At 48.8% G+C, this 25,065-nt stretch overlaps 7 protein-coding genes and 1 non-coding gene across 8 annotated transcripts; 4 read left to right on the forward strand and 4 right to left on the reverse strand.

Moving 5' to 3' along the window:
• Nucleotides 1-102: 102 nt before the first annotated feature.
• Nucleotides 103-552, reverse strand: BC939DRAFT_506888 (uncharacterized protein; the record flags this gene model as incomplete). The annotated part of the gene is made up of 1 exon (XM_051560842.1): nt 103-552. One exon carries the CDS (start codon nt 550-552, stop codon nt 103-105), a length of 450 nt encoding a protein of 149 aa, XP_051408069.1.
• A 2,735-nt stretch (nt 553-3,287) lies between these two features.
• On the forward strand, nt 3,288-5,140 carry BC939DRAFT_308373 (cyclin-like protein). The gene is made up of 8 exons (XM_051551442.1): nt 3,288-3,522; nt 3,623-3,683; nt 3,799-3,902; nt 4,006-4,138; nt 4,216-4,312; nt 4,422-4,626; nt 4,718-4,786; nt 4,883-5,140. The coding sequence occupies exons 2-8, from the start codon at nt 3,644-3,646 to the stop codon at nt 5,093-5,095; spliced, it is 861 nt and encodes a 286-aa protein (XP_051408070.1). The 5' UTR covers nt 3,288-3,522; nt 3,623-3,643; the 3' UTR covers nt 5,096-5,140.
• Nucleotides 5,141-5,174: 34 nt separating this feature from the next.
• On the forward strand, nt 5,175-7,320 carry BC939DRAFT_464109 (uncharacterized protein; the record flags this gene model as incomplete). Its single annotated transcript, XM_051557336.1, has 7 exons — nt 5,175-5,386; nt 5,557-5,696; nt 5,977-6,100; nt 6,205-6,304; nt 6,406-6,930; nt 7,032-7,102; nt 7,216-7,320. Coding segments are annotated over 7 exons (1,180 nt in total), but the record flags the coding sequence as incomplete, so codon positions are not given.
• Nucleotides 7,321-7,328: 8 nt separating this feature from the next.
• On the reverse strand, nt 7,329-8,648 carry BC939DRAFT_464110 (TATA-binding related factor of subunit 20 of mediator complex-domain-containing protein). The gene is made up of 3 exons (XM_051557337.1): nt 7,854-8,648; nt 7,669-7,755; nt 7,329-7,568 (listed from the first exon to the last, which is right to left on the reverse strand). The coding sequence occupies exons 1-3, from the start codon at nt 8,604-8,606 to the stop codon at nt 7,356-7,358; spliced, it is 1,053 nt and encodes a 350-aa protein (XP_051408072.1). The 5' UTR covers nt 8,607-8,648; the 3' UTR covers nt 7,329-7,355.
• A 1,395-nt stretch (nt 8,649-10,043) lies between these two features.
• BC939DRAFT_401921 (RNA dependent RNA polymerase-domain-containing protein) lies at nt 10,044-12,545 on the forward strand (the record flags this gene model as incomplete). The annotated part of the gene is made up of 3 exons (XM_051552641.1): nt 10,044-11,078; nt 11,181-11,704; nt 11,912-12,545. 3 exons carry the CDS (start codon nt 10,044-10,046, stop codon nt 12,543-12,545), a joined length of 2,193 nt encoding a protein of 730 aa, XP_051408073.1.
• Nucleotides 12,546-15,468: 2,923 nt separating this feature from the next.
• On the reverse strand, nt 15,469-17,121 carry BC939DRAFT_464121 (DNA-directed RNA polymerase III, subunit Rpc31). The gene is made up of 5 exons (XM_051557338.1): nt 16,858-17,121; nt 16,603-16,729; nt 16,427-16,501; nt 16,001-16,057; nt 15,469-15,889 (listed from the first exon to the last, which is right to left on the reverse strand). The coding sequence occupies exons 1-5, from the start codon at nt 16,981-16,983 to the stop codon at nt 15,639-15,641; spliced, it is 636 nt and encodes a 211-aa protein (XP_051408074.1). The 5' UTR covers nt 16,984-17,121; the 3' UTR covers nt 15,469-15,638.
• Nucleotides 17,122-20,041, reverse strand: BC939DRAFT_464127 (oligomeric Golgi complex subunit 6). The gene is made up of 8 exons (XM_051557339.1): nt 19,668-20,041; nt 19,419-19,549; nt 19,135-19,326; nt 18,520-19,048; nt 17,978-18,427; nt 17,792-17,881; nt 17,633-17,701; nt 17,122-17,523 (listed from the first exon to the last, which is right to left on the reverse strand). The coding sequence occupies exons 1-8, from the start codon at nt 19,872-19,874 to the stop codon at nt 17,236-17,238; spliced, it is 1,956 nt and encodes a 651-aa protein (XP_051408075.1). The 5' UTR covers nt 19,875-20,041; the 3' UTR covers nt 17,122-17,235.
• A 4,720-nt stretch (nt 20,042-24,761) lies between these two features.
• Nucleotides 24,762-24,832, forward strand: BC939DRAFT_t159. The gene has a single exon. It is a non-coding gene; the product is annotated as a tRNA-Gly (tRNA).
• Nucleotides 24,833-25,065: the final 233 nt, after the last annotated feature.

Here is a 25,065-nt window from a genome sequence, read left to right on the forward strand (position 1 = left end):
TGTTTAGACAAGGTACAATACAAGACGTTGGCTGCATGGACGCATGGAAAGATGGGGGAATGGGAAAATCCGTGCGACCAGCGATAAGCGGGGGGGCTGATCCTATTCTTGCGCCATGTGCTGGTAATAAGGCGGCGGTGGTGGCGCTTTGCCTGTGTGTTGATGTTCGGAGTATAGATTCTCTGGTACCTGTGCTGCTGTATAGATTGGTAGTGGAGGTTGAGGCTGTGGCGATTGTATGTTCAATCTCGTACGACTGCAGTTAGTGCCTGCTTCCAGATCACTGGGATCGCCAGATAAAGAGGTCGTCATTGGCAGCGCCAGTGAGGAGGAAGAGGGAAAACGGATGGCGACGAGTCGCATCTGGCGCAGTCGAAGGTATCCAATTCCGAAACCGAGGAGACCGATACAGGAGACGATGGCGATGATGATGAGGAGAGTATCGGAGGGGTTGTGTCGTTGTGGAGGGTCAAGTGAGTTGGTGAGGTCGGCTGTTGGGGAGGGGACGCTCAAGGTGAAGGGTAGTGGGCACGAAGTTGTAGTGCTGGACATGGCTGAAGATGTTGGTTGGTTTGTAGTACCTGAGCACGACTTGGTGCGCTGTGCTTGGTACTTTTAGGACATATGAATGTGAAGGCAAGGAATGTATACAGCAGGCAGTGAAGATGTTGCAATTGAGGAGGAGACGCTTGTTCGGGGTCTGGGAATATTTATACTAAGGGACCAAAGCTACAGCCCAGGGCGCCGTGGGGAAGTTCATTGAGATGCGCGTGTCTCCGCTGCAGTACAAGTTTGCGCAACAAACACTAGATTGGTCTATGATGCCTGCCTTTGTTGACACTCTTTTGCCATGCACATCCCTCACTCCCTCTTTTCGCAATGACGATACCACAGATCCAGGGAACCACAGGAGAGCGTCCAGGTGGAAACAAATAAGGGAAACCAACGCAGGCTCTGTGGTCTCCCTATGTAGATAGTTCCTTGCTTTCTTTCCTTCATATACTCTATATACGTCATATACTATTTTGCTGTGCCTTCCCACGAGGACTGCAGGAGATACCAGCTTGGACACTTCGAGACCAGATCAGATCAACAGGTCTGATCCTGATCTGATCCTGATCTGATCTGATTTGATCTTGGATTCGCAAACCTCATCGGCCTTTTGGCACCCTACAAACAGCCACCGTTCCTTCGTATCTCTTCTATCATATCTCTTATACCATTATTGCCGCTCTGTTCCAACATCCTCGTCTTATTCCTTCCATTTGTCTTGCTGCTTCCCATGTCTTTGTCTTGTTGCCACCACTTTTATTTGTCCCTCCCTTCTATCCCTTCTAGACAATACAACGCAATACAACGCAACACAACAGCATAACATCACACCATCATCCCTTTCCTTCTGAAGGGCTCATCTTCTATCGACGATTTATTACAAACCACTCTACCAACCAAATCCAGTCATTTCATACAAAGATTGCTTTTCCCCCTCCCTTCCTCCCTTCCTTTCACTGGTCTTCTTTTACTTTGTCTTCCCCTTAACTCGACTGAGTGAGCGGAAGTCCATCTATCCATCCTATCTCTCTCTCAATTGCTTTCTTTCTTCTTTTTTCCCTTTCCCTCTTCTCTTCTTGGCTCGTCTTGCTCCGTCTCCCTTTTCCTTATCACCTCCACATCCGCCCTTTCTCCCTTCTCCCCCTCCTTCGTGCTTGAACCGCGTGGCGCTAATAAAAAAAAGCAGCAGCAGCAGCAGTGGAGCGATTGGCAGCGACTGGCAGCAGCTTCGGCAGTTCATGCCCTGTTCTATCGCTTTTCTTCTCATTCGCAGCCCTGACTTCCTCCCTCCTTCCCTCCCTCCCTTCAAAGGAAGAAAACAAAGTGCACTCCCACATACACACTAACACAACTACCCCTCGTGCGTAGTCACCTTCACGCATACCCAGCTTTCCCCCTTTCCCCCCTCCTCCTCCACCTCGACATCCCTCATCTCCGCGCATCCTGATCATCTGCACTTACCAAGGGAACACCTAAAAAGTCATGACCTTCTACACAACCCCTCCCACTCTACCTGGAGACGCCATCGCCATGCCACGGACCAATACTCGCCCCCATCACTCCCATACAGCAACCGCAATGCAATTATCGTCCCCTCCCGATAGCTCCTCCTCCTCTTCGCCCTCGTCTTTCATCGATACTGTCGTCCAATCGACCTCATCAAATCTTAGTCCCATCCCTACCACTCCTCCCCTGCGGCAGAGTGCTTCGTCTTTCAAGTGCAGAACAATCTCCGATTTTGACATCAGTATGTCCTCGATCCGCACAAATCCCCAACGCAGCTCAACCTTCGTGATCTATGAGGATGTCCGTCCGTGGTCAGAGTCCGATATCTCGAACTCAACAATAGCCGAGGTCTCCAACCGGATGGTGCCACAGAGTCCTTCGAACAGACCGCGGTCCTCGAGCCATTTGAGTGGAAAGAGACCTCTGTCTATGATTGTCAGCGGCGAACGTTATCCGCAACATTACATTGCCTTCCCCCCTAGGCAGAACGGGGGCAACCTCCTTCCCACTCCCAAATCTGTCGTTGATACAGATCCCTCCTCAGGATCGCGGCAAAGTTCAAGTGAATATAACTTCTTTGGCGAGACTGGAGATGCGGATGGACTGGAGAGCAACAAGCGCCAAAAGAGTGCACAACGAGGGGTGGAGGGTCGAAAAGCACGCACGGTTGCCTCGCATCAGAAGCCGCCGCTTCGTCGAAGCTCAACAGGTTCATATCTCAGTGGAGAGATGCTTGTTATGAACCTCGCCGGAGATAGTACTTCAATTGGCCAAAAGGCCCAGGAACAGCGGCACACTCTTCATGACAATCACTCTATTCATGCCTGGGCTGGCGAGGTCTGGGATGAGGGAAACGAGTTACTCCAGTCACCATCTCTGAAAAAGGTGTCGAGGCAACCTCTGATGGACATCTCCTCAAAGGTAGCAGTTGATACTTCGGTGAGTGTTTTTGTCTTTTTATCTTTTTTTTAGAGCCGATTGCTATAGCATGGCGTTTGGTTCCTGGATGTTAGGTGTATGCAAGCATGTATAGTACTTGTATATGTTTGCGTGCATGTGTGCGTATGGGTCTGGTTCCTCATCTCAATTTGTACCCTCTCTCTATCGTAATCCCTATCTGCAATCGTATACTGAGGGGGCATGAAGAAAAGTAGGATTTGTACGTTTTATTGTCTAATGCGAATATATCCGCAGGGTAAAGGAAACTTATCCGCCGGCAGCGCGTCAATTGACTATTTTGCTGTAGGGTTGATTATAGTTTTGTTTGTTGCTCTCTTTTAGTGGTGCTCATTTTACATTTTAGGGAAGACGCGTTGGTTGACGGCATGATGTAAATCTAGCAAGGGCGGCTGTTGCTTGCTTTGTTTATTTTTGTTTACCTCCGATCGCGTGTGTTCAGTTTGACGCGCGAATCATTTTCGTGCCTGAAAATCAGGTTTCCTTATTTGTACACACACTCATACAGTACGCGGTCTACTAGGTTTAGTAGGTCAACTGTGATTCATACAGACATGATGGCAATGAACTAAAGTAACACATCTATTACTTCCCATTTTCTATATAGCCTACTGTAGTGCTCGGCGCCATGCCCCTCGGTCCTCTGATGATTAGACAACCACGACAAAGTAAGTGTTCCTTACTTGGACGTGTGTGTTTTTATGAACCACATGTCGCACAACATACGAATATAACTTCCTTGGGCTCATCCCCTCTCTCTTTTGTCGCTCTGAACTATGACAGCCTCATCGCGTCAACGGCTAAAGATCTTAGACCCGTTTCCAATGAATCCGTCCTACTGGAACGAGTACGCCGAGGACACCTTGAATTACCTGCTCGAGATCGAGGTAGAAATTCGAACTATATCATGGTTTTCCTTGCGATCCTATTGAAAATATCTCACCCATCCTTCTTCAACAACTGTTGATACCACTTAATTTTCTCTCTTAGGGGCGGTACGATCGATACATGTACAAGGGACCTGACGTTGACTTCCCTAGTCATCGTGCAACCCTCGTACAATGGCTCGTAGAACTATGCTATGGCTGTTTCAGCTATCAGCCCAATACTCTCCATATTGCTGGTAATGTCATCTCTTGAGAAATGAATGTCTTTTTAAGCCTGCCTCCTAATTTTTTTTCTAAAAAAATGATCATGCAGTAAACCTTTTGGATCGGTATCTGAGCGCTCACGGTGTTACGCTGGTGCCTTTGGACCAGCTTCAATGTGTTGGAATGTGCGCATTGATGATCGCAGGGTATGTCTGCATCCTCAGCCCTTCAATAGCTCGCATTCAACTACACGCGTAAAGCCGATGGTTTTCCTATCATTTATTTATTTATTTACTTCTGCCTTCTCTTGTATAGGAAAATGGAAGAGAACACGATAAAACTCGAAATATTTGAGCTCTGCAGGCTGTGCGATCTCTACACGCCTAGACAGATAGCCAGCACGGAGCTGTCGATACTCGTGGCCTTGAAGTTCGAGGTGTTGGTGTCCAGTGCCAGCGGGTTTTCGGATTATTTTAAGCGCGCCATCTCTGCACCCCCCATGGTGATAGAGCTGATTGATGTATGTCTTGCGTTCATCGAGTGTGAATATCCTGCATTCTGGATTCGTTAGCGTGCATGCCCAACTCATTTACACATACATTTCCAATCAGTTTTTGTGTGATCTTAGCCTGATATCCTACAAGTTCTTGGATTTCAGCAACTCTCAGATCGCGGCAGCAGTAAGTCATGATTCTCTTAATGCAGTGCATCTCTTTGTTCCTGTGTACATCTTGATACTGATGGTCATCTATACACCTCTTTTTTTTGGAATTCAGGCTGTGTGGATAGCATTATGTGCGATACACCAAGATTGGAGCGAGGAGCTGGCAATTCTGACGGGTTACAGCAGGACTGACCTGACACCTTGCTCAATGTTATTTAGAGAACTTGTATGTTCTCAGATTGATACTGTGGATTTGCGGTCCACCCTTGGTCATAAATATCCGCTGGAGCAGATACTTGCCACTCTGACGTATGTTTTGCAATAACCCGCTGTTGTATAACCACACACAAAAAAGAATAAAGTCGACCTTATTTCATGTTACATCTACAGAGCGATCCTTATCACATGACACGGCTTGAACTCGAACAAGCTTCCCATTCAGGCCGTTTCCACGCCGTTCTTTCATTTTCTTCGTTACCTTCAGACATATCCCCACATACTCACACTGCAATGGCTGACGAAAAGCAGAAGCACCTCGTTTTCTCCATCCTCGAGTTCCTCCAGACCTCGCTCAACAACGGCACCATCAAGCAGGATGACTCTGAGGGCGTCGAAGGTACACTATATCACAACCTCATCATGTCCGATACCATTTCAGAATGCCTACTATTGAGATACCTGGTCCCTTGGTGCTCCTTTATGAGAGAGGTTTTTAGACGCTACTTTTTTGACGAAGTGATGTTCTAACCAAGGCACCCACGCTCGACATCTACAATTTTCATCTAGTTGCCATTCAGTGCATCGGAGAGGCCTTTGGTGTCGACCTGAATGACCCCGCCCAGGCACAGACATACAGCACCAAACCCGCCACGTTGATGTCTATCTTTGAAGTCTTTGTGAACGCTCAGAAGAAACTTGGCAATAAGGTATGCGCCAGCAATTATTTCCAGTGGCATCAGCTCTTCACACTCTACGCGAATGAGGATCAGGATCTCGGAAGATGTGGGTGATGGGCATTCAGACACAGTACGCACGCCTGATGCCACCAAAGTTCATCTGGACAAGAGGGGTACAACAGCAGCAGCCAGGACCTTTGCGAGGATACACTTTTATTCACCCGCGACAGTGAGAGGACACTGTAGATCAGAGCATTGGATCAAATGTAGACTATGGACTGACCACGTTATCTACCCTCTGACTGCATAGAATTCTGCCGCTACCCCTTCGACCTCCTCCACCTCTTCCACTCCTGCTTCGTCGGCCCCTGCTCCAAAGCCCACCGAGCCCACTGTTGAACAAAAGAAGAACGCCGAAGAATTGAAGGTTGCCGGTAAGATCTTGATTTTGTTTTGCACGCGGTCATTGCTTAACGAAATGACACTTAAACGAGCTCGGTTACTAATCTGCTTCAAATGCTTTGTCTCGGACACTTAGGTAATCGCAAGGTGAATGAGAAGGACTATGCTGAGGCCATTCGCCTGTACAGTGAGGCCATCGTCTTGAACCCTGTGAACGCCGTCTACTATGCTAATCGGTATGTCATCAGAAGCGTTCTTTATGCTGTCGATCATCCGGAGTTTCTTCTATATTGGCCTCAGACATTCATTGACCGTATCTTGTTATTCCCTGCTATAGTGCGGCTGCGCACAGCCAGATGGGTGACCACGAAAATGCCATCAAGGACTCTCTGAAGGCAGCTGAAGTCGATCCCTCATACAGCAAGGCGTATAGCCGTCTCGGACACGCATACTTCTCCGTTGGCAAGTACAAGGAAGCTGTCACTGCCTATGAGAAGGGACTGGCCCTCGAACCCAATAACGGAACCATGAAGAGCTCGCTCGCTACTGCTCGCACCAAGGCCCGCGACAATGACGTTGCACCCTCTGCCCGCGGCGGTGCTGCTGGTGCTGGCGCCGGCGGACTTCCCGCTGGATTCCCTGACTTGAGTGCCTTGGGTGGTGGCGCTGGTGGCATGCCCGACTTGGCTGGCTTGATGGGTAACCCCGCATTGATGAACATGGCACAGCAAATGATGCAATCCGGAGCTTTGGACCAATTGATGAGCAACCCAGCTATGCAGCAGATGGCTCAGCGCATGATGTCTGGCGGCGGGCGCCCCAACATTGAGGAAATGATGAGGGATCCTCAGATCGCCGAGGCGTAAGTGTTCTCTATCGTCTGAATTGAAGACATCATTATTTTGGCTTTCAGTCACGAGATATTAACTTGGTTATCATCTCAACTTTGACACTGATATCTAGGGCGCGCGGTTTGATGGGCAACATGGGCGGCGCTGGTGGTGTCCCCAAACCCCCTCAAGGAGATGATGAAAGTAAGTGATACATTTGATAACGAAGGTGCTCACCTCGTCACCAAAGGATCAAAAGACTGAGTAAGCGACATCTTTGCTAACCGTTGTCATCAAATCTCTTTATTCATCTGTAGTGCTGTAAATATTGAACATCAATTTTTTTGTCGATAAAGGCACGTCGATAGTTCCGGTAGATCTCAAACTGTCAGGAACAATAAAACTGTAGACATGGAAACGAATCACGATGGATTGGAAAAAATATTTTGCTTTTATTTTACAAGATGTGCTGTCGCCTGAAGAGGGTCATATATTGGAAGCCAGAGTGCAGCATAGACCAGGTTTTGGGACTCAGTCCTACTTGCTCGTATGGATAGTCGAGCATCTGCGGCGAGTGCAGGTTCACTCCAGGAGGGGAGATCAAGCGGACAAATTCTTCAAGGATGGCATTTGATGCTGTGGCGCTTGAAGTTTGCGGGAGGTACTCGATCTGATGGATATAAACGAAAAGAATCGGCTGGCAATCAACACATATGTCCTATAAACATCTCTTACGGTATGGATGGATACGACATTGCCGGCATACGTACCTCTAGTAGTATCCCTTTGTAACTTGTGGAAGCGACCATGATGTTGCCAGCGCGAACAATAAAATCGCCAAGGTCGAACACATGCCCCTAAAATGGTTCAAGCATACAGTACATGGTCAACAACAGCTCGGGATCCGCCAAAAAGTGTCATGATGGTTCTAAAAAAAAGGTCCGCAAAACCGCACCTCCACCTGAGCATGCTGTCGATGAACCCATAGGTTCTTCAGCTTTGCAATCAACGCTTCAATATCCCTCTCGACCTCCACCAGAACTGCTCTCTTTTTAGGTGTTGCTATATTATCTGCGCCTGCGGCACTCATTGGCGCGTTAACAGCACTGGTTGCAACAGATGTTGATGAGGTTGAGGGTGCACCAACCGCGCCATCATCGATAAGGCACCATGCTGTTGAACTGTATGCCTCTGCTGCCACTTGCGATGGTCCTGAACCGCCAACCCCTCCTGCTCCTGCTCCTGAACCGACGATTCCCGCTCCAGAAGGCCCTGCACCCGATGGAAGAGCCCCTAATCCGGTCTTTCCAGGTCCAGCAAGACCCGGATTCACGGGTATCCCTGCGCTCCCTGCTAGCCCAGGTGTCAATCCACCTTGACTTGCGACACCTCCACCAACTCCTGATCCGCCAGCTCCGCCCATTCCACCTGCTCCTGTTCCAGCGAAGACGACTCCTGCCGAGGAATTGGCAGCCTGCGATCCAGCAGGGACACCCCGAGCAGTGGCACCGCCCTGAACGTGAACCACATGCATCATCTTGCCCGTCCCTGATTTTGATACAGGACTGGTGTCTCTGAAGACCTTCCAGTTGATAGTCCAGCGACCGATGGGGCTTGCATGGAACTGCTTGAGGAGCCTGTCCGAGAGCAATGTGAGAGACTGTTGGCCGTTGGCATCCTTCCAGTGGACAAGACAGGTTGCGCCCATTGAGAATGGATGTAGATTGTGCGTGCGTGTGTGATACTGATCCTGAAAGTGTGCCAATGTGGTATCTTTTTGAAACAATATGGGTAGTGGCGCTTCCACATGCTCAATTGCAATTGGGCTATCACACCCAAAGGTGGTAAGCGACCATTCCTTTTTTCTTTTTTGACCTCATCTTCCTTCTTTCATTCCATCAAACATCCGCCTTCTCAGTGAGCGACGCCCGGACGAGTCTCCCCCAACCACGTCTTCCGCTCGTCCTCAAGCTATCTTCGACGCTCCTTTGCCTTACTACCGATGATGAACTCTCACGACTGGTATCGACCCCTCAGTGGTGGCCGAAGTGTCTCGTTGCCGGTAAACCCGTTGTCCTCCCAGCAATTAACAACATCACATCAACGCCAATATCAGCAGCAGCTACAGCAACAACAACCGCAGCAGAATCAGCGACACCAGGGTCAAAGGAACCAGCCCCTGTACTCACCAACACGACAACGACAGTCCATTCCGCCTGCCATAGCTTTAAGCTCCCATGTGGAGCATGCGGAGGTTCGTCGCCTCAAATTCATGCAGGAGATCAAAGCCAGAAGAGAGCGCGATACCCTGCGAATGCGCATAACCAACCTGGATGACTTGGATGACAGCGCCACAGCCTTGGAGCTGAAGAAAGTCCTGGAACCCTTTGGGGATATTTCAGACGTTATAATAGAGCGAAGCGAGAGCTCTCTTCGGAACTATGCCATCGTCATATTCCAGGCGCGACCCCATGACATTGAAGGGCTGTCGAAGGCGAAATTTGAAGGCCGATTCCTCGATATGGATGTGCCGGAGGCCAGGAATGGGCACCGATCAGATCTTGTACCCGCCGACAAGCTTGAACTCGGCGTCAAGACTGCTCCGGACGTCTTTTGCCGCGAGTTCTCTGCCACGTCCGCTGTAACACTGCAGTTCATGGAGCAGAAGCGGATGATCAAGATCAATTTCAAGCGCAAATTCAGGGATACAACCATTAAGTACCAGGTCGAGATGAAATTTCAGGACATGGAGAAAGGCTGTATCCAAGTTGATCAATTTCAGGACTATGCGACGATCACAATCCATTTACGGTCACCGCCTATGTACTGGCGCTATGACCCGAAGATGGAGAGTTCGGATCCGCAAAAGTGGTCAGTGGGCACCTGTTTACGACGTGTGGTCGATATCCCGAGAGAAGACGTTGATTTCAACGTCCCGATAGCCGTCGATGCTGGCCCAGTTGAACCCAATCCGACGAACCGTTCGGCGAAGCTAGGACGATGGACAGTTATCCGCTTGACGGTCGGCAATGATAACGCCAGGAACCTGCCTCATTTTGTCGGGAGATGTAGGACGTTCAATCTCTTTGGGGATGAAGTAGCCCCAAACACGGTACGGGATGGATCGCTTGCAGCAAGACCCCAGATGGAAGCCTTCAGGTCCCTTTCATTCGAGGTCCTGTATATGTTGGAGTCGGCCCTCTCCTTTAATTATATCGTGGAGTACGACCTGACATCTGAGGTCGCTGACTTTCTCCGCCAATTGGAGCCGCTGAAGGCCTCTATGATACTCGAGCACATCGTATCGAGCCGTCGCCGCGTCTGGAACCTGAAACAATATCTGGTAGCCGAGGCTGCCAAGCTGGCCAGGGTTTCGACACGACCTCGCATCGTGCCTCCGCAGTGTGTGTATCTCAGAAAGGTGATCGTGACGCCCACGACCATCCATATGCAGCCGCCGACGATCGAGACGTCCAACAGGATCATCCGCAATTTTTCGCAGCTGAGTGACTACTTTTTGCGGGTCGAGTTTTCAGACGAGGGTAACAATAGAGTCTGGTCTAGGGACAGTACCAGCAACGAAAACAATGCTATCTACAACCGCATCTTTTCCGCGCTCACCAACGGAATCAGGATCGGTAATCGGGAGTATCAGTTCCTGGCATTTTCTGCTAGTCAGCTGCGCGACAATGCCGCGTGGTTCTTTTGTTCTCAGGGCGGTAGCCACACAGTCAACAGTATCCACAGGTGGATGGGCAATTTCTCCCACATCAAGTCGATTGCCAAGTATGCAGCGCGCATGGGTCAATGTTTTTCTTCGACGAGAGCCATCGCCACCTTAACTGCTTCCGAGGTTGAAATGATTGGCGACATTGAGCGCGATCGCCACAACTTTTCCGACGGCTGCGGGAGAATCTCGTTGGCGCTTGCGAAGTTGATCGGCATCGAAATGGAGAAGGAAACGACCCCGGTTGCGTTTCAGATTCGTCTGGGTGGATCCAAGGGCGTCTTGGTGTGGTACCCGCCACTGCGTGAAAAGCGAGTTCAAATCCGACCGAGTATGAAGAAGTTTAATGTGGCATACTATGTTCTCGAGGTCATCAAGACGTCTTCGTTCATTTCAAGCTACCTTAATCGTCAGATCATCATCCTGTTAACGGCACTTGGAGTTCCAGACAGCGTATGTTTTAAAAGTTCACAAACCTTTGTAAACTTGCATTTTATTTTATTTTTCTATTTAAGTTCTCGTGTTTACATGCACTCGCGATGCACTTGTCAATAGGTCATTTGGACTCTCAAGAACAATATGGTGCGGGACCTGGAGAGGATCGAATCAGACGGTATGATCGCCATAAAGACGCTCTATCAAAATTGGGATGAGAACGGGACATCGAAAATGATGGTTTCCATGATTCGAGCAGGATTTCTGCAAGCGGAGGATCCCTTTATAAAAAATCTATTGACGCTATTCAAGTGGCAGATGCTGGAGGAACTCTCCAAGAAAGCAAGGATTTTTGTCCCAAAGGGTGCTTACCTCCTTGGGGTTTGCGACGAGACTGGAGAGCTGCAGGAGGGCGAAATTTTTGTCCAGGTATCGAGCGTCGAGAACCCGACCAAGCACACCATCATCGAGGGCAAGTGTGCAGTTGTGCGATGTCCTTGCTTCCACCCAGGCGACATCAGGGTCGTCCAAGCGGTGAACCGGCCTGGATTACGGCATCTGTACGACGTAGTTGTCTTCAATACCAAAGGTGCACGGGGCATTCCCAGCATGTGCAGCGGTGGTGACCTTGACGGAGATGGTAAGTCAGAATCGAGGACAGATCTTGGATATGATTGACTGTAGATTATTTGATACACCCAACTGACAACTCAATATATTTCATATGTGCTCTTTACTCTAGACTTTACGTAAGTAGTCGGAGCTAATTGGATCATCTGGTTCATGCTATTCTTTATCTGCAAGGATAATCGACACTAACAGTATTGTTGCTCTGCTCGCTGCATTGATAGCGTGATCTGGGATCCAGACATTGTCAACAACATTAGAGAATTTCCGCCGATGGACTACACTAGCCGCGACCCAGTAACGAGTAGCGATGTTACGATCCACGACATCAAAAAGTTTTTCGTCCAGTACGCTGTGTCGAACAACTTGGGAGTAATCGCCAACGCGCACTTGGCGCTATCGGATCGATTAGAGGAGGGTCCGCATCACGGAAAATGCATCAGACTGGCTCAACTCCACTCGGACGCGGTCGACTTTCCAAAGACTGGCAAGCCTGCAGAGATCACTTCGGAGCTCCGACCAAGGTCATACCCAGATTTTATGGAAAAACCGCCAGAAAGGAGCTACCGATCAGGACGATTGCTGGGTCGGATCTACCGTGATTGCAATAAGCAGCAGGCGTTCACGCCGAAGAATTATCGACAGTCCTTCAATCGACTTCTACTCATTGATGGGTACGAGAGCTATATGAACGATGCGAAGCGATGCAAGGCGTTGTACGACGATGAAGTCTTGTCTCTGATGAACCAATACGGAGTCAAGAGGTATGGATTTTCAGCTCGCATTCATTTGTCCTTACCTCTGTACACGCTTGGGCGAAGCAGATTTTTATTGAAATTTTATTTTTTACGCTCATAGCGATCTAGAGGTCGTCAGCGGCTACATTACGGGAGTGGAAGTAATCACAAACAAGAGGGACCACGACATCCGCAAGGCAATCGTTAGTGCCTACGCGGCCATCAAGCGCCAGTTCCGCACGCAGCTCGAGGGCGAGTTTTATGCGCCAGATTCGAAGGTCGTGTCGCCCATCAACCAGCAGTACGTCGAGATGAAAGCTGCAGCTTGGTATGCGGTATGTTATCAAAATCTGCAGCCGGGGCAACCATACACGTTTGCATGGATCGCTTGGGATTACCTATGCGACATCGCGTCGCGCGTCCGAATGGCGCCTGCGTCTGTGGGATCGGATATGAGCGTTGAGCAGAATGGATTTGTGCGTGGATTCGGCACAGTGGGCTCGAGTTCGGGTTCTAGTTCGGGTTCGAGTTCAGGCACAACTCCGCCGTTCTCGGTGGAATCTCTTTTGCAGTTTGAAGACTTTGGGATAGGCGTGGATGGCATGGACAGGGGACGGGCGGATTCAATGGATATGGCGTGTGAACGGGAACGTGAGAAGCTGACTATGAAGCAGAAGTTAGTTGATCTGGAGTTGCCACAGCAGTATGTTCAACCACAGCTCTTGCTGGGGTTGCATACTCACCCGCAAGGCCACTTATTGAGTACAAACATAAGGAACGGTACGGTGCCGTCGCTGTCGTCACTCAATGGCTCGATAGATGCGAACAGCGAGGTGGACGATATGCCCTTCGTGGAGCAGGCACCACGGCCGGTAAAGAAAGAGGTTACGACCCAGGATGGGTTCACGACAGTGGGGCCGGATGTGGATGACGGGGAACTGTTTAAAGTGCTCGGTTTCAGTTAAGGGACAGAAATGGGTGTGGGTGGGGGACAAACAAGAGGAGCCACAAAGGTATTGATGTAGTACTTTTACTTTCACTTTCACTTTTACTTTCCTTGGCTTTGTAATCGTAATACAGCGTGTTGTCTACACCACGGATGAACGAATTCAAAAGGGGCAGCGGATTGACTACGCCCAGATGTGTACCGCAGAAGTTATGGACCCCCAGAAGACATCGGCAGCATCTTTAGACGCTCGAAAACAGCACCGTATTTTGTCCCAAAGAAGGCCACATAAAACAATACACAGAGGTGGCAATGGTACTGGCGCTGGCGCTGGCGCTGGTAAGGGCTTTAGGCAGAGCAAAGCGCAAATCCAAGAACCAGCTATCCACAGACGACGAGCTCCATCGTCGTAAAACTTCGTTTTATACAAAAGCCTGCGCCAGGGAAACAAAATGCAAAGACTAAAGTATATATTTACTAGTAGCGTCTGCGTCCAATTCAGAGGAATACGCGTTTAGAAGGCATATTTTTAATACAACAAGCAAAGCAAGCAAAGACAGAATGCTGTAACTTACAAATTGTTCATGGAGCTTTCAAGTCCAATAAATCGTGTTGTTCTAGCGATGTCCTCGCGACTCCTACTGCAGTTTGCATGTGGTGACTGATGGGCCAGGGTTTGCTGGCGTTTGATACTTCTGGCCCTTGTTCATTGCGATTGGTGTTGACGGATCCTGGTCAACTGCTCGTTTTTTTGTTCCTGTTTATTGTTGCAGATATGAGCGGACCCGAGGCTGCTGCTGTTGTTGGAGAACTTTGCAGGAGCCTGTATCTGCTGGCCCTCTTCTGATCCTGCAGCTACGCTTGGCATACGCGGGCCGATCATGTATTTAAAATAGCTGTCAAGTGTCTCCATAATAAAGCTTGGAATCTGGCACTCCAGCTCATCCACCCCTACATCTCGCTTCCTGCCCTGTGGTAGCGAGCGGAACTTTATGGCGGGTTTGTGAAGGAAGGATCTTCGTATAGTGACAACATGACGTTTGCTGGGATGGGCAAGATCCAGTACGGAGGCCGTCAAACTATTTGTTCCCTAGGGTCCAGCCTTATTATAATAGTATTGTCCGCTGGGAGGCGATCCTCCAGGTTATCGAAATACATCTCGATGTTGTCAACCAGCTTCGATCGTTGCCGCCAGTTGTTTCCAACACGGGGGAGGGGGGAGCTCGACGGGCAAAGGTTCTATGTTGCGGCGAAAGTGATACTTGCGTTGCGTCCACAAGTGGCACCAGACCCACCTCCAATGATGTCCGACCCTTGGCTGTCATCCAGATGTATGTCACCGTCGTCAATCTCAGCGTCGTCCAGATCAACGAATCTGTCCTCAATATCGAGACTATCGTCCAGATCAATGCATCCATCCTCGATAGCCAGATTCTCATTCTGCATGTCCTCATCGCTAGTATCATCATTGGTATCATCCTGGGTGTTATCCTGTAGCGCTTCCTCTGCGGCTCTCTTGGCGGCTCCTGGGTGTAAAATGGAGGTGTTGTAGGCGAGGATGTTAAGGACGAGGCTGTTGGCTGAGATCGTTCCTTCCACCTTCATCGTTCTCGTGTTGTCATCGTCAGCTTGAAATGAGGCCTTGCGGTACCCATGGAGTTCCTTTTTCTTCTTTTGAGGTCGAAACTTCCATGTTGATGGATAGCGGGTGGGGGGGCTCGTAGTCGTGCCTTTTCCCTGTGGCGATGTTCCGATGCCGTATTCCAGCGAGAAGGGTGGCCATACTTTTGAAGAGTAGCCGGAATTGGTTTCTTTGCGACCCTTGCCGAACGTAAAAGGGTGAGTTTGTGCTAAAAGTAGCAGAAATAGCTGTCAGTTGGTCCATCTATCGACCCTTTCAAAGCTGACCAGAACAATGGTCGAGTAAACGACGTTGACCATCGACGAACACGCGAGCTTCACGCTGATCTGGAACGCATGCAGAAAGTGCCGATATATCTACTGAGCTGGTAGAATAAAAAACCTCGGGTTAAAAGCCAAGGTGTACCTTAATCCGAATGTGCTGTAGACTATAGTAGATATTTATTTTATTTTGCGCCAGCTGTCATGTAACGCTCCATCGCCCTGTAGTACTGAAACGCAACACCATACACTCAGGGCAATGGATGTGTTCACACCAGATCAAGGTACAATTTGGTCGCAAACCAAAATATAATGCGTCGCGCGGAGTTTTTTATTTGTAGACTCGTTACAAAATGGCGGAGACCATTAGTACTCGTTCGCATCCTCATCCCCATCCAGATCAATATCGTTTTCTCCGTTATCAAAGTAAGATTCGCCATAGTCATTGCCTTCCCCTTCGTCTTCATCCTCAAGGTCTTCCTCCTCGAGCTCCTCATCGCCTTCAGCACTCTTCTTTAGCAATCCTGTCTCAGGATCGATCTCGTTCTCGTCCTCGTCCTCATCCGCATTCTCGCCCAGTTTGCTAATATCAATATTCCTCTTGACTGCCTTGCGTTCTATCATAGCAGGTAGAGTACGTTGTCATAGCATCAGGATCAGCGATTGGCAGGAGAGATGCCATTTATAGAAATGTTTGGTCTGGTTTGGTAGCAAATCGAGATACGTACTCCTGACGGCCTTAGGATCCAGGATCGAGTGGAGCTCATCAGGAAAGAACGCTTTGCCTATCCAGGGAGGCAGCAACAGAGACGAAATGTTGGTCAGCATATATCCTCAAATCAACGGATCGATGCAAATCAAACTATCCGTTATCGTTGCATTATTCTTTGAAGATCACGTTCTTTTCGTCGTCGAACATGAATGTCCTCATTGAGATATCGATGCTCTTGAACGAACAGCGTTAATTGTACCGAGCTTCTCCTATTCACCTCTTATCGCTTTTTTAATCCAATCTGGCTGCCCCTGCTGTTCCTGCTGCTCACTCTTGCCATCCTTGGCGAGTTCAGGACCTCTGTTGACAACATTACATTCCCTGGCCATTCCCGATCCCTAAACATGGCTCCTGGTTTACAGTCTGCTTCTCCAGCACATACTTGATTTGATAGTGTCGAGCTTTGGTCTTGTTGCAGCCTTGTCCTGGTGATACCGATCCGTATATCTTACAATTGCTACAGAAAACATAGGCCCATCCATTAAGTCAGCTTTGAACGAGATCGAAACAGAGGCAAAGGACCTTGCAATGAGTATGTTCAAAAATACGTTTGTTTACCGCCGGGCTTCTTAGGTTCCGTGAGGTAATATGGACTTGAATATAATGCGTCCTTCAGCCTCTTCATAGCAATATACATTTCTCCTTCATCATCTGTAGGGTGCCTTGCAACAGGCACTATGATATCCTAGAAAGAATATAAAAAAAAAATAAAAAAAACAGCGTGCCGTTTCAGTGTCCATTGATCTACTTCAGCTCAGTGCCAATGCTCTGCAGGATATCCAAAGAAATCATCAATTGCGTGAACCGCCATACAGGGTAGGTCTCACCGGGGTTCTTGAATGTTGCCGTGATGACATCGGGCCCAAACATGGGTATACCAGGTCCTCCTCGGCCTCTTCCACCGCCGCGTCCTCCTCCGCGTCCACCTCCGCGAGACATAGTATATTAGAGTATTATGGGAAGATTTGGAATGGAATCAGCGGTAGAATGCCAACAAGGACAGCAACGGTAATAGGACAAAGTTGAGCAAGGAATCGGACTAAAGAAAAAGAAAAGGTGAATGAAGGGCGATGCAAGAATAAGGAACGTTCCAGGGTCTCTCCAAGCTCAAGGTCAAAACACATTTGCACGACTCAGCCACTTCATTATTTTTTGTGCAATCTTCTATGCGGATGTCTATCAGATAGCTCGTCAGTCCTCCACAAGCAGCATCTCCACCTCATCGGCAGTACGTACGAGGATCGTGGCCGGAAACTCGTATTTGTTTTTGGGGTCCTCTATCGCCCTGCAGAGCCGTCTATAAGCGTCGACGAACATTTTGACATTCTGCGTGCTAATATTTTTGGCCAGTCTTGAGGACACAATCTTCGATAGCCATGATGTTAAATCCAAGTTGACAGAGCCCAGAAAGTGGTCAAGCCTTGACAGCACTGTGGAGACAGTTGCAGCGTCCATCCCTGGTACCAACGACAGAGGCGTCTATGTCATTTTCAAATACAACATTCAAGGAAACCCGATGACTGTTAGTGTATAATCCAGTAATTAATAGAACAACAGCACCAAGACTCTTCAAGCATAGTACGTGTACCTTCTCATCTTTTGTCTCCATGGCCTGGATAAGTGATGCGATTCCTGACTGCTTCAGCAGCACAATATGCTATACAGCGAGTAAAGATAGACAGAAGTCAGCCCAGTGAACTTGTTGCAAGCTGAAAGGTACATCTGATACATTTTTTTTTCAGCATACCTGCTCAACAACAACGATATCAACGTATTCTTGAACCTGCTTCTCCAGATCTTCTACCTTGTTCTTCGTGAAAGGGTATACAAGGGCCAACTGGAATGCAAACAGAGAAATAAATGATCTTCAGTCAATACTCAAAAGCCTTTTTTGCACGCAATTGCGTCCTCAAACGCTTGCCTCCCTTCTTACCTGAACATAATGCAGGCAGTTCATCATGAAGACGGCCCGATTGAATGCGCTTTGGTTCGCTGCGCCAATCTCGCACATCTGGAATAACGGATCGATAGTTGCACTTAAGATCGGCGCAAAGTCCTGGTTGCCTTCATCCGCCTGAACAAAGGAGGTATCAAAAGACTTCATGATCTCCTTCAGCTGTGACACTGTCTCTTTGACGGCCGGCGTAGGTCCCAAATCCGCAGCTGGTGCATCAGGACGGCGCAGCAAATCGGCCGAGTGTTTGCCAATTGCCTCGAAGAACATATGCATCGATGCTTCCAATATCTCATGCAGGGTTTTGGAGAGCGACGCTTCTGATCCAATAGCTTTGTCGATCGTTGATGAGTAGAACTTGATGAGATTCGATATTTTGAACGCCGTAATAGCATTTGCCTGAGAGATCAGAACCTGCTCTACTCGGGACTAATAGCATGGTGAGGGATATTGTGAGTTCATGCTCTGGTATCAGCACCAGGAAAGTAACGTAAGGCACCAAAGCATTTCAGGCCTGGTACCTTCAGTGGTCGCGAGGTTCCTTCCACGTTCTTGTCCAGGAGCGAGTTCACGATCTCGGCATCCGAGACATCGCTCTCAACAAGCCGAAGTGGACTGGCCTTCGGCAGCTTGACCTCTGCCTGTCCACGATCCCGATTCCTCTTTTCGCTGCTGTTCAATAGACTCTCCAAAAACTCGCGTTCGCTCGCTACGGTCTGATGAATCCACGCCAACATATCGCCAATATATCGTAGCGGATCATGCGCATGAAGCTCAATTGGGCGTGGTGTACCTCCAGGTCCGCCTCTAGTCAGTGCATCAATAAATGCTCGGAGAATCGCGTTGCGGCGCACATGGACCAACTCTTCTAGAATAGACCGGAAATATTGATCGTCTTGCTTCAATGCTTGGATGGCCTTTTTAGTGACTTCTCGGACCTCCATCATGCCATCGGGCCGACTCATAGTCCTGCATTCGTTCTGCATCCATCGGTATAATTTATCGTATGAGATGCTGCGATATGTTCTCATCGAATCCATAATTTCCAGACTAATGCGGCATGCGGAAGAAAAACGTCAGCAAAGCTCTGAAAGCAACCCTCTCGTTACATCATTCATCGGGACGGTTGCGCTTACCCTGCTCGCTGGTGCTCAGTGATCAAAAGGGCGTTGCAGTCGGCGTGAATATTCTCCAGATGTTCGAGAGCGTCAAAAAACGACGGAGTAATATCCATAGCTGTCGAGCACAAGATGGTAATTTCCGACTCTGACAACGTGAATAGATCCAGAAACGCCTCCATGATCGTCTGCCGGACCAAGCAGACGTTGCTATAGATGAACATTCGGAGTGGAGCGCTGCGTTAGATATCCTGCGTGAACGACACGTCCATAATACTCATCGTTCGCGTCTATGAGCATACCTCTGTTCCCGCAGGGCATCCGTCTGTTCGAGAAGAGTTATAGTCTTGTCGTTCGCCAGGTTCAGCCTGTCCTGCATTTCCTGGCAGAGTGAGTTCATAGCATTCATCTCTGCTTCCAGTTCCAGGAATTGCTAAAGGTTATGGCGAAACGATCGTGTCAAAAAGATGATGGCAAACATGGTGCTGATTCCCATGAAGGTGGATTCCAGCTGGAATGGATCCTGAATAGATGAAGCGCCTGCTGCTTACGTTTTTGACGTTTTCCAACTCGTGTAGGAGCTCGTAGTTGACCTCTGTCCCTCGGCGCTCAATATCGCCCCTGAGGTTGTGTCGCGCGTTGACTGCGTTGACTGTGTAGAATTCAGACAGGGCCGAGAGGGATGTCCTGAGTTTTGGGTCATCAAGCGAGGACGAGAGTAGCTTTGTCAGCTTTACGCTCAGCGGGTTGGCGTTCATATCCGCGTCGGTTCCGAGGGAGAAGAGTTGGTGACGATGGTGGAAGTGAAAGGGATGCTGCAGTCGTTGTTGCTTTCGCTCTTTGGACTGTTTTAAGTTTAGACGAAGGGCAACAGGTTCCTTGGCTGGGCTGTGCGTCCAGGGGATCCCGATTTGTCGACGCGTCTTTCTGTCGACCAAGGCGCTTCTAATTGCGCCATGCAGACATGCTAGGTACTGAGAACTGAAGGCGACATCAAAGCCTTCTATAACTCCAGGAGTGGCAGTATCCGTATGTATAAGTAATAAATCGCCGCAAACAGGGCTAAAAACGTCCACGATTCGATTTATCGCTTTATTAAGCATCAAAATAAAGGACTCTGTCTATCATCTAACCGACTGGTAACGTTGAATCCCAGTCCAATACATCTTGACGATGCGAGACATGGGGAAGGCCTTTATACGATTTATTAAAATAAGTGCCGGCAACTTAGCCGATCGAGGCAAACCACAAGCATAAACTACAGCGGCTACTCTATGACATCAAAAAGCAAAGGTCTTCATCCCTCCAAAAAATATTGCCCAGGTATTTTACGTCGTAGATCATGATCTACAATTGCCTCTCGAGTAGCAAACTAGTAATGATCTACTACAGTCGTTCTTTCTGTCAAAGCAGAACTAATCCTTATTCATTATTTTAACGAGAACCCTAAGACATGGGATATATTAGCTACAGTCTCAAGGAAACCTGCGAGTGGGATAGAAAACAAATAGCAATCTACCGCTCCGACTATGTAACGGTTCCATATTCCCCAATCGATGACCGCATGAGTAGTGAACCGATGGCCCCTACTCCTTACGTGGCCTGTTGTGCGTGAAAGACATCCTTAGCTACAATCCTTTGACTTTTTAGATATTGAAAATCCTTCCAATCGCTCCATCATATCGAGTCTCAACTGTTCCGGATAGTGCCCCTGTGCTCGTTCATCCGCGGCATCGCAATCTCTTTCACTTCGGGTGCTTGTCGTGGCATCAGGGAAAATCCCATAAAATCATTACTGCCACATCTGTAGTCCCTATCACAGCTGCATTCCTGGGTGCGTTTGCTCACAGCGGTGATCCCATGTTCCTGTTCCCAGTCGACGGTGACTTTACAACCTCTATTCCATGTCTCTGTTCTGCCGTCCTCCTCAATGGCCTTCACAAAGCGGCTGATCACCTATGTTGCGATCGGTTCTGTAATGCTAAAAATGCTTTTCCAAGACTGAGTCATGTACTTGAGTGTTAGACCGTGGTACAGATCCTGCACTGATCACTCAATTCCCTCGAATCTTTGTTCCTTGGCGTCTATCGCTACCTCTCCCCTCTTATATCTCTCACGCCCCTGATTATGACCTCGAGTGCGTCCCAAATTGCATCCACCCCGGCCTCTTTGGACTTTGTTGGTTTGCGTTTGCTAATGTCGCGTTCCTTTTCATTCTTTTCCTTTATCTCTTCCATCTAATGTCTTTCTCGCGCTCCTGACCACTGCTCGGTCCGTGCCATCACTCTTTTTGCGCGCGAAACCCCTCCACCGTAAGTTTTTGGGCAGATAGAGCGAAATATATATTATTACTTTAAAGCCCAGCCTTCTGTAATGGGTAAAACGCGAACAGGGCAAGATAGAGGGGGATGGAGCAAGCTAAGTGAAAGGTAATGAGTAAGGTAGGTGCGAGATTGGGTAGGTAGATGGAAGTAGGTAGATGGAAGGTAGGATAGCAGAGAGAGTGAGGTAAGTGGAAATGGGGTAAAGGGAATAAACGAACTGGTTAATCGTGAAAGGTACTATGTCTTTTCTCTAGATCTTCGTAGCTGATTTGTTGTACATGATTTTGAACGCGTTTTTATACTTAACGGAGCCCGGTCCGGTGTCGCGCTTACTAATCCTTACCGAGGCGGAGCGCGTGAAGATGGAAAAGGTAGCGATGGAAAGGAACCCGGGTACAGCTCATGTTAAGCGCAGTTCGGATTAGACAGGGTAGGCGGCGCGAGCCATGCAGATATGGGTTTTTTTTATTTTTTTTATTAACATAAATCCACATGAGCACGAGACGCATGGTCCGCAAGCCATAGATGCCTTCCATGCACGGCAGAGCCGCGTCCCCTACCAACTACGTTGGCTTGAGGCGTCTTGGTTTCATAACCCATGTCGCATAGCTAGTCTAACCTAACTCCTACGTGACCTGTTGCGCGATACATGTCCACTTAGTCGAGATCTAATGCTAATAGAGTTGTTTTTAACCCGAATAAATCCTCCATTATATGCAGATATGGATTATTATTATTTTTTTGATAACTAGAACCCACGAGGATATGTGGGGATTTATTAGTGAGGGACTCTAGACTAGGGAACTCTATTGCTAGAGGCATAGTAAAGGGTGCTCAATATTCTAATAAACGGCTTTTGCCGCACCGCTGCTGGTCACTCGCAGCTCTAATCCCCTTCACAATCCCAGTCAGCATGAGTGGTAACTCGACCCCGCCTGAGGTCGGTGACTGAGCCCTGCTCCCTACTTGGCCTGTTGTGCGCGAAGGTCATCCTTTAGCCGCGTTCCTCAATCATCAAAAATTTACAGTCGCCGGTGCGTTCCATCACGTTTAGCTCCACCTGCTGCATGCAGCTTTGCAGCACTCGCTTGTCCGCTCGTTCCTCGATCTCTTTCACATCCAATGCGCGTCGTTGTCTCCTGGAGGATCCAACGAAACCACTACCACTACGTCTGTGCTCTCCAACACAGTTGCGTCCCCGGGCGCGTTTGCTCATGGTAGTGATCCCATTTTCTCTTCCCCAGTCGACGGTGACTTTGCATCTTTTGTTCCAGATTTCTGTCCGTCCGAATTCCTCGATGGCCTTGACAAATCGGCCGACCATGTACCTCGCGATCAAGGTGATCGTCTTGAATAGGCTCTCCCAGTCCTTGGTGAGAGCCGCTGGTGTCAGTCCGTGGTACAAATCTTGAACCGTCCAGGCCCCTTGATCGTTGTCCCTTGTCTCGTCCTCCACACGGCCGAGTGTGTTGCTTGCTTTCCGGATCGCCGAAGCTCCCTTGATCTTGTCCTTGAGTACTGTCCAAATGGTCTTGTCTGTCACCTGTGTGAAGCTTGGTCCCTGTCCTCTCGCGGCTTGTCCTCGCTCCTTGACATGCTTTTGCCTCGTCTCCCAAAGCTTGCGCTCTTTGTTCCGTGCTCTACGTCCATCCGTGTTGACCTTCTCGATCGCTTCCTGCCAACCGTCCAGCTGTTGCTGCATCGTCATTTTGCAGCGCCATAGATGCTGCGTGTCCTCTTTGTCCACCTCACCAAGTCTTTTTTTTTTTTTTTTTTTTTTTATTAACATAAATCCTCATGAGCACTTGTTCACCTCAAAAAGTCTGTAGGTGTCTGTGCTATACAAACATTATATGTTTTTTTTTTTTTTTTTTTTTTTTTTTTTTTTTTTTTTTTTTTTTTATTAACATAAATCCCCATGAGCACAAGACGCATGGTCCGCAAAGGCCTTGAAGCCATAGATGCCTTCCATGCACGGCAGAGCCGCATCCCCTACCAACTATGTTGGCTTGAGGCGTCAAATTCATAACCCATGTCGCATAGCTAGCCTAACCTAACTCCTGCGTGACCTGTTGCGCGATACACGTCTCCTAATCCAGATCCAATGTTAATAAAGTTGTTTTTAAACCGAATAAACCCTCCATTATGTACAACTTCCCTCGCCCCAAGCAATGCTGTAGCACCCTATAATCCGCGGCCCGTCTACCTTCCTGGATCTCCGTTGCAAGTAACCGTCTCCCTTTCAAACCAGAGAAATCACCAACACTACGTTGGTGTCCCCGATCACCGTTGCGTCCTCCGGCGCGTTTGCTCATGAAGGTGATTCCAACTGACTTTTCCCAGGCGACAGTGTCCTCGCATCGTTTGTTCCATATCTTGGTCCTGCCAAACTCTTCGATCCTGCTCACGGACTTTGTCACCATGATCGTCGCAATCCACTTGGTGGTGGTAAATAGCTGCTTCCAGGTCTCAATGAGTCCCGTTGGCACCAAACCTCGGTATAAGTCCTTGACCTCCCAATCTGCCTCACTCTCCGGCTCCTCTCCTTCCGCAACCCGATATGTCCCTCGTCTTTCCGCTGTCCCCTGAATCCACTGCATTGACTCCCAGATAGCCTTCGTTCCTGTTGCCGAGAAGTTGGGACAAGTCGCAGTGAAGGGCTTGTCCTTCCGTTCGGCCTCCTCTCTCTCCTGTTCCCATTTTCGCACTGCCTGTCTCCATGCACGATATCCATTCAACTCCACTTCCTCCACCGCGTCCCTCCACTCTTGTCGCTGGTCGCACAAGGTAGCTGAACAACGCCAAAGATGATCGTTCGTCTCTGGTTCCCTCTCACACCTACGACATATGTCCGTTTGGTAGGTATCTGGATGTCGTTTCTTCATCGCCTGCAATGTTGGCAAATCTCCATGCAGCTTCTTGATCCTGTGCGAACGTAAACGACAGTCTTCCAGGCTGGTGTATAAGCGCTTTGGCGGGTTGTTATCGTGTAAGATCCGTAGCGTGGGCGCCCATGCTACCGACCGCCAATCCTTGATGTAGGTCCTCGTTCGATGCTGCAATGTCCACTGATAATGGTGCCGTACCGCGGACTGCAACTTCAGTATCCTCCTCAAGTCCAGGTCTGCACTGTGCGTTGCAAACTGTGCGTGGCATTTCAAATCATGGTGCTGCGTTGCGTCTAGCGCTATACAAACATTATATGCAGATATGAAATATTGCATATATAGAAAATTTGCAAATAGGGAATGGCGTGCAGATAGGGAGAGAAATCTATACAAAATAATAGTACTTCTAGACTGCGACATTTAACGAGAAAAAGCGTGGTTGGTTTAGTGGTATAATTACCGCCTGCCACGCGGTAGACCCGGGTTCGATTCCCGGACCACGCATATATATTTTGCCTCCGTGGTTGTCTTTTTGGCGGTGGGCGAAGCGGATTGTGGCCGACAGCGCAACGAACTGAATGGTATGTCGGTTACCATAAATCCCCCGCCTGAGCATCCATTGCATTAAGTCCACAGGGACTGTATCGCTCGGTTGGTTTCGTTTTATTGATATGGCAAACCGTGCCACTTGCTTGTGAATCTTTGGACTTTCGAACTTGCATCTCAATCGGAATGCC

Source organism: Gamsiella multidivaricata (assembly GCF_025024155.1).
Source record: "Gamsiella multidivaricata strain RSA 2152 chromosome Unknown BC939scaffold_81, whole genome shotgun sequence".
NCBI lineage: Eukaryota > Fungi > Mortierellomycota > Mortierellomycetes > Mortierellales > Mortierellaceae > Gamsiella > Gamsiella multidivaricata.